This window comes from Cryptotermes secundus, unplaced genomic scaffold, assembly GCF_002891405.2.
Source record: "Cryptotermes secundus unplaced genomic scaffold, Csec_1.0 scaffold84, whole genome shotgun sequence".
Lineage (NCBI taxonomy): Eukaryota > Metazoa > Arthropoda > Insecta > Blattodea > Kalotermitidae > Cryptotermes > Cryptotermes secundus.
Genome location: NW_019723905.1, coordinates 935,685 through 944,594, shown reverse-complemented (window position 1 = coordinate 944,594; position 8,910 = coordinate 935,685). Strand labels below are relative to the sequence as shown.

The 8,910-nt window shown below is 38.6% G+C and overlaps 1 protein-coding gene across 2 annotated transcripts in view; it reads left to right on the top strand.

Moving 5' to 3' along the window:
* Positions 1–8,703, top strand: part of LOC111861924 (testis-specific gene 10 protein) — a 13,316-nt gene extending 4,613 nt beyond the window's left edge. For both annotated transcript variants that reach the window (XM_023846890.2, XM_033750509.1), the window contains exon 2: positions 5,608–8,703. In XM_023846890.2, the coding sequence (XP_023702658.1) occupies positions 5,608–7,077 (1,470 nt within the window). In that variant the 3' untranslated portion in view covers positions 7,078–8,703. The remainder of the gene's footprint in view (positions 1–5,607) is intronic.
* Positions 8,704–8,910: the final 207 nt, after the last annotated feature.

Sequence of the window (8,910 nt, the reverse complement as noted above, 5' to 3'; positions counted from 1 at the left end):
TTGAGGAAGAAACTAGTGAAATGCTACATTTGGAGCATAGCTCTGTATGGGGCTGAAACTTGGACACTTTGGGCAGTAGATCAGAAACACCTGGAAAGTTTCAAAATGTAGTGTTGGAGAAGGATGGAGAAGATCAGGTGGACCGATTATGTGAGAAATGAAGAAGTGTTAATTAGAGTCAGTGAGCAGAGTAATATCCTACACGAAATAAGAAAACGGAAGGCTAATTGGATTGGTCATGTTTTACTCAGAAACTGCCTTCTAAAAGAAGTTATTGAAGGAAAGATAGAGGGGCGGATAGGAGTGACAAGAAGACGAGGAAGAAGACGTAAGAAGATGCTTGATGACCTTGGGGACAGAAGAGTATACTGTCATTTGAAGGAGAAAGCTCTAGATTGCGTTAAGTGGAGGAATTGTTTTGGAAGAGACTGTGGACCTGTCATCTGACAGATTACTGATGATGATGATATACTTTTTTCACAATATCTTGTGGAACTGCACCCAGTACTTATTGGAAAGGAGGTTGGGTGGACCCCAGAGCTGGTCTGGACAATTTGGAGAACAGAAGATTCTTGATCTTGCCGGGACTTGAACTCTGACCCCTCAGTCATCCAGTCCATAGCCAGTCGCTATACCACCTGCGCTACCCTGACTTGCATTTGGCAACAGCGCTGAGGAAAATATTTGGACCGAAGAGAGATGAAGTAACGGGAGGTTAGAGAAAACTACATAATGAGCTTCACAACTTTGCACTCTTTGCCAAGAATGATCAAGTCAAGGAGGATGAGATGGGCAGCGAATGTAGAACGAATGGGGGAGAAAAGGAATGCATATAGGATATTGGTGGGAAAGCCAGAAGGAAAGAGACCACTAGGAAGACCAAGGCATAGGTGGATGAACAACATTAGAATGAGTCTTATACAGATAGGATGGGATGGTATGGATGGATGGTGAGCAGTTCTTGTGAATACAGTAATGAATATTCAGGTTCCATAAAATTCTAGGAAGTTCTTGAGTAGCTGCACAATTGGTAGCTTCCCAAAGAGGGCTCAGCTCCATGAATGAGTGACTGCATTAGAATTAGTTGACACTTTCTGGATGGACGTCGCTTGAAGTCACCAGCTTCTGCAAGCCATTGATTTCAAATGGTGGTGCCTTCCTAACTTAGCTTGATTGGTTACCTTTAAACTTCGTGGCTTGCAAGAGTAATTATTTTGGTCAGTGGAATTTATTTATTAGGCAGTTGGAGACTTTAAACTTGCAAGGAGCTCCAACGGTGATAATTGCTTTGTCAGCTTATATAATACACAGTAAATCATAGGTCTAGAACTAAAAGTTATCCATGCCACTAAAAAAAGCCAGTCCTAAATTTACAATACGAGGAATCAGAGGAATTTTGTGGCATGGCGTCAGAACGTCAGAGGACTTAAAACTGATGATTTATCAGTGACTATTAATAATACATAAAATGTACTATGTTTAACTGAACAGCATATGAAAGCACCAGAGTGTACAGGTTAATCTAAATATGTGTATGCCAGGAGCTAGTTGCTGTAGACAAAATCTAGCAAATGGGGGAGTATCTTTGTTGAAAAGAAATTTAACATCTGTGGTGATAAACACTGATATTACTGAAAGTTACCACAACCAAAGTTCTAATTTTCTGTCAGTAGTTCACTGTATAGGTGTTTAGAGTTACTCCAGTACTGCCATCAAACATTTATATAGACAGCTCCAAGAAGGGTAATATTTCTGATGAATCGTGATGCTCAACTTCTAGGCATAAACCATAAAATTATATTCATATTATAATGGTAAGAAACAAACCAGACATGACAAATAATGAAACTTAAAGAAGAATTTACAGCACATCAAAATAAAGAAAATTGGGAACAAGTGTTAAGTAGTCATGATGTAAACTCAAAATTTAACACATTCGTGAATATCTTTAGAAACTTTTAAGCAAGTTTCCTCAACCAAATCAAGAAAAAAGGGTGTCAGGTGATGGTTGGATCGGTGTAGCTATGAAAACATCTCATACACACAAACATGATGATTACCAAAATAGCCAATTTAGTATGACCCAGGTAACAGAAATTCAATACAGAAAAATTGTAGGGTTTTAACTCAAATCCTTAAAGAGGCCAACTGTATGCTTAACAATGAACAGATATTAAGAGGCAAATAATAAAGTGAAAGCAGTCTGGAAAAGTGTGAAAACTGAACCAGATAAAGTGGTAAACAGTACTATTATATTTTGTCTTTCAGATGTTCTGTTATATACTTCATACAGTTTGCATTCTGAAAAAAGGGAAGTAGCATAACCATTCTCTAACTTAGCCTTGTTCCATGTAAATGTTTATTATTGTATGACATTTGCCTGCTTTCCCATTACACACACAGACACAATTTTGGATATGTCAGCAAGCACGTGGTACAATGAAAATCAACGGTGGGAAATACTGTTCCCTGCAAATGTATTTTCATGCAGTCTTGTCTTGAAAGCAAATTTCAAAAGGGGGGGGGGAGAACTGCCACTTATAACTGTATGAAGTGATTTGGTAGAATAATTACAAAATAATGAATTGTAGAAAAATCTATCTACTGGTATGTGTAAATGTCTTGTTACCAGAATGCAGGGCAAATTTATTACATAAACACATATTTGAAAATGTGGCAAAGTACAAAGATTTGGGAATGATGTCAACAAATGTGACCTGCATTCTGGAATTAACTGAGAGAGCAGATGAAATCTTGTTACTGCTTGCTACCATTCAAATCAGGATATTTTTTCTTTCCCTCCATTGTTTAAAAATGTAAAAATTAAAATAGTAGTATGAACAGTTTGATCTTCAGGGATAGCCTATAACGCCGTGTAGTTCTGTGAAAGTGAGCAGAAACTTCGGAACAACATATCGCCTCCATCTTCAAGGTGTAAGTTTAAGTCAAGAAAGAAACCAGCACGAAGCCATCAGCAAGCAGAATACCAAAATGTCGGCAGATTTTCACCGGTCTATACGACGTTATATCCCAGGGTATATAAATCTTCAACCGTTCCCCCAATCTGCTCTTGAGGGACATCGAAGTTATGGCGCCCTGATAGAGCTTTTTATTAATTCAAGGAAGGAAAAAAGATCTTGCTGCAGCAGTTCAGTTGTTAATACGAGTATAAGAACTATCTACAAATTTAATGACAAACTCGAACTGTTTCCACAAGTGAGACGGTAAAATTCATCACCCTGGTAACATCTATAACTACAAACATACAATTCATTTTTGAGCATTGATCGACCAGTTTAAACTCGTTTGTTATTAAAATTATGTATTTATGTCTACGAAAGGCCACGTGCAGATGCAGTAAATAGCCTTTGGCGCGCAAGTTAAAAATACATTTCCTTACATTAACCTGTTATCTCTTAGATGATAATGCTGTTATTCCATCATTGCTTGGATACTGACCTCCTTCGACAATTATGCTGCTATTCTCTCGTTGTTTGGATACTGACTTCCTTCGACAATTATGCTGCTATTCTCTCGTTTGAATACTGACTTCCTTCGACAATAATGTTATTCTTTCGTTGCTTTGATGCTGGCCGGAGTTTTTATTCTTGATTTACAAGACAGAAACCAATTTATTTCGAAGAGAAGACAAGTACTTTAATTTGGTAGCAATGGGAGGTTCTTTATCACGAGGAATTGTAGGAGATCCAGGAAGTGAGGAGGTAGGTAAAAAATTGAAAAAGGCCAACTTGAAAAGAAGTTCGGTAACGGTAAGCAAACTGAGAGGGTGGCAGATTTAAGAAGCTTGTCAGTGCTGTATATGATGATATAGTGGCATATATAAATTTGTAGTGTCATAAAAGCAGCATTTACACACAAATCTTTACGAACTACTAATTTAAAATACTTTGTTGTTTATTAGCAGTACCTTGCGGCCTCTATGAGAGCATAATCAGGCCATTCACCTGTGTAGTTTGACCGAACAACTATGTCCACTATATACACTTGATTACTGACCCTGACAGAAAGCAACTTTAAAAATTAATAGTCGGATTTAATTTTAGGAGTGATTATTACTGTTGCTCCATCCATTCATTGTCTATAAAAATGCCATAATACAAAAATCAAGGAATTATTAAGAGATTATTGTTTTGTTTCATTCTGGTCCGTCACACTAATAATAATATGAAAAAGTTAAATACTAGTACGTAGTTCCGTCCAGTGTGACTGGTTAAGAAATTATTTTTTCTTATTTCAATTATTCATGCCCTTATATGTTACGGCTGGTTGCTTAGTGGAGAGTTCAGTTGTCATTTCAGTTGAAAGCCTGTGAAGAGAAGATTAGTGAAGTGGCCACCCACCTGGGAACAAGTCAATTGAGTGTTGGCAACTGTGAAGAGTTCTACACGGGCGGCTGTGACAATGGGACCTAAGGGCGGGAAGCTGAAAAAATCTCCACTGTTACAAGCCGTTGCTAGGGAACGACTGTTGAAGACACGTCAGGCTGGAAGAAGGCTTAGCGGGTGCTATGGTGATGTGTGAATTATGGAGATTAGTAGTGGCTCTTTAATTACTTGTAGTTTCGAGTGGTCTGTATGAGCGGGGAATAAATTCGTTCACCAATCCATACGCCGTCTATAGTCACACCCCTAGATCGTGAAAATATTGTCACATGTTAGTAACTAGACATGTTGTTTAGCCTGGTAATGCTTATAGCTCGTAACTAAAATAAATATAAGAATCTCACCGGCACAGAACCACGGCTGCGTCCTTCCAAATAATTTCCAGTTCGCCCTTTATTGGTCACGTTGCAATTCTGCGATATACTAATTCCGTTCCCGTTATATCACATAAGAATTAAATTAAAAATATATATTTCTGCTCAATATGTTTAATAAAATTTAAGTCTGCTTTTGAGTAGCGTAGGGCAAGATTGAGATTCACATTTGTACACATTACACTGTCGTGTACTTTACCCATTACAGAGAGAACAGATAAGTAACTTCTCAGGATACCTATCCTGATATGTCCATAGACAGGGCACTCACAAAGAGGAGGTGTGCCCCATTACATATTCACACGGCGCGAATCCTGTTTTATTAATTTTATATAATCATATCAAGCGAAGTGTCTGCCCCCATGGCACTACTGTATATTTTGTAGGTTAATTCTTAGTGATAAGTGAAATGTGATAGAGGGGAAGTCATGGTGAAATGTGGGTGCTTCAGAACATGGCATTACAAATTCCAACACTATTACTGTTTAGTTTATAGTATACTTATTGTTTTATTAATATTAGTTTGTATAATTGTAGTTGTAATTGTATTTGTTATAGTTGTAAGTGTATTTTCATTGTATTTATTGTGTCTTAATTTATCATTTGTCGTTTGTGTAGTTTGTGTGCTGTGTTTTGTTTGAGTGTGGTGTGTTATTTTGTGTGTTATGTCATATTGTAGTACCACTGCTATCGGGTAAAAACCCATTTGCAATTTAAATGAATAAATCATAATAATAATAATAATAATAATAATAATAATAATAGCTTCTGAACATGAGATAAGACCAGTCTTCATAGGCCGCTGATGTGTGTTGTGAAATTATTTACAGAGTGAAGATTTACAGCACATACACGGAGCTGTGCTTCAAAATATGGAAAAGGATTCATCGTACTCAGACGCTTCCACTTCAGGTGAAGAGGACGAGGTAGATGAAAGTCAAACTGACATGGACAATATCATAGAAACTGGAATGGCTCAAGACAGAGGATCGCTACTTCTTGACACAGGAAGATGCATGACAGGTGAAATAGAGGCCATAAAGCGTGAGAGGGACGCCCTAAAACGAGAAATAGAAGAATTTCGAGACCAGTTTAAGTGTGTTTCGACACTAAAAGATTATGCCGACGAAGTGACAAAAGAGAGGGACGCCCTTATTTTTGAAGCAGAGCTCAACGCTGAGATTACGCGAAACACAATAGAGGAGAGAGACGCCCTGAGGCTTGAAACAGAGCAGCTCAGGGCCCAATGTAAACAGAACGGTAAACTGAAAGAACAATTAGACTCTTTAATGCAAAAATGCGGGGACATCACTCGGGAAAGAGACGCTATGGTATTAAAAGCCCAAATGATAGCAGCGGATACAGATGTTTTAAAAAGGGAAAGTAACGCACTAGAACTTGAAACAAAAAATCTCCGAGGCCAGTGTGACAAAGCTGCGCTATTGGAAGAGGAATTAAATGACGTAAAAGTGCAGCGTGACTTTATTGCAAAAGAGAGAGACTCCTTCCAGTACAGATACCGACGCTCAGAAGAGGAATGTAAGTCCATGGAGAAGATTATGGAGACCCTGAAAGTTGAAATGGAAGAGCTCCGAACCAAGTCTGAGGAAAATGCTCTACTGGAAAAGCAATTGAACACTGCAAGACAGCAGTGCGAAAATATGAAAAAACAGAGAAACGCTTTCATTCTAAAGGCCCAGAAAGTAGCAGAGAGTAGAGGGACCATAAAGATTGAGAGGGATGCTCTAAAATTTGAAATAGAAAATCTTCGATTGACGATTAAGGACGCAGATATACAGGAAAAGGAATTAAACGCTGCAAGAAGGCTTTGCGACAATATCAAAAAAGCGAGAGACTTTTACAAATTAGAAGCCAGACGGGCAGCAGGGAATAGAGACGCCATGAAAAAAGATATAAACGATTTAAAACTTGTAATAGAAGAGCTACGCGCCCAGTGCCAAAAGAGTTTTCTCCTGGAAAAGCAATTGAACTCTGTAGGAGAAGAGTGTGAAAATATCAAAGAAGAAGGAAACCCTTTCATACTAAGAGTCCAACACACAGCGGCGGATAGTGAGGTCGTGAGAAAAAATAGGGACGCTCATAAAATTGCAGCTGAAATAATGCGAACCCAGCGTTTCAATGCAGCTCTACAGAGAGAACAATTAAACATTACAAGAGAAGACGGTGACAACATCGCGAAAGAGAGAGTTTCTTTAATACCCGAAGTCCAACACATGGGAACGGATATACAAGCTATAGAGGAGAAATTAGACCGCGCTGCGCTACTGGAAGACAAATGAAACGCCGTGAAAACAATGTGACGTCATAAAATACGGAGAGACAATAAAAATATTTGACTCCAGTGTAAGGGATCTTACCAGCTTCTGACGTGACGGCGGTGGTGAGACGTGAGATATAGACAATGTTCATTTTGGGCGCGGCACCTTACACTTCCGTCGTCACACTGATCACCAAGACGTCCAAGAAAGGATGGATGTTGATTTCGTCTTCCATTGCGAATTTTATGGTGGGTCTAAGGCTGTTGAGTGGGCAAAAAAATTGGAATCTTGTGGACCATGTGGCCCAATCACAAAAGTATCCTCAAAGTATCTGAGCCATGTAGCGTATGCGTGGTTTGCTGTGTCGAATACCATCTCCTCAAACTGTTCAATAAACACATTAATGGCCGCCGCGACAGTCAGCTGCTCCTTGCTTTTCCGTCTGCATGCCAATAGAATTTATCCTCAAACTGGTAATGCGTAGTTCCTAAACACATGCCCAGTAATTCCATGATATTTCAACCTGCTTGGATGAACGCTCTGAGAAAGAAGCATCCACATTAATTTATTTCTGATGACTTGTAAGCCTTCTTCCGCTGGTAAAGTGGTGACCACACTGACAAGGTCGAAATTTACAACGGAGTGTACGTCCTGAAGGTTAAACTCCTGTTTTCGTTTGGTAGGACGGAGACAGCGCCCAGTCACCAAGATGTCCCTTTTTGAAATAAAAACACGACAATGGATGGAAATGATAATTATGGCAGGTGAATGTGGAGCAGTCACAGAATTGACAAATGGCAGGCGAAAGTCTGCCGCAGAACCACTTTGTCCGTCAGAAATCCCACGTCACCCTAACCGTGATTAAACTCGAGTCTCCGCGGTGGGAAGCCAGAGGCTAACCATCTGATCTGTGGCACGACTAACATCCTCTCATGCTGATATACGTCAGCATAGTTCGGTGGCAGGTATCTTCTCTCATCCGCTCCTTTAACTTTTAAATGAAAGTTAAAAAAAGTGGTGGTTACACAAAACATTAACAGCAAAATTTTAAATGTTGAGTTAATCTTTTATGAGAGGCCACCTTTGTTTCAATGTAGGAACCTACAACACTAGAGCGAACCGTGAAAATATTCTTAAACGCCTTAAACTTAAGTCTGAAAGCAAGAACAAGGCGCAAGAAGAAAATCGTACTGCCGCATCATACCTGCCCCGCTTATGTAGTGGGCTCACACTATGCAGAGACATTTGGTGGAGTAATTGGAGCACAATGGATTGCAGAGAACTCTTAACTACCGGTTATGTAAATGTCGATAAGCAGGAGCCTCACACTGCGGTCGCTTCTACCACCAGAAAATCACGTCAACACTTACTGGTCCCAAAGTTTTAAAGAGATTTATCACAAAATATAGCATTTTCCATTGGAGTACAATCTTAATTTTTATGTTTTAATCTCTCGTCTCTAATTTTTATAATTTATTATCTGAGTATTCTGAAATCTTAACTGAAAGACTCAGTTTATGCATTTAAAACACTCCATGTGCACAGTAAAGCTCCTTATTGAAGAATTAGATGCAAATTGTTAAATGCAATTCAGCAACTGAGTCTGGTATCATTGAACGCCTATTAATGACCCAGTATAAGGGTCGAAACATGTAGTGTCAATAAAAACAAATGTTGATACGATAATGTCTACTTTGTTTTAAATACAGACTATTGTTGTGTAGACTGCATACTTTTGTATACATTTTATGTACCTTATTTATAAGAATTTATATTTTTAATTTTTAAATTGTATTATCTCAGTATTATAAAATCTTAACTGAAAGACTCAGTTTCATTCATTCATCAGTAATC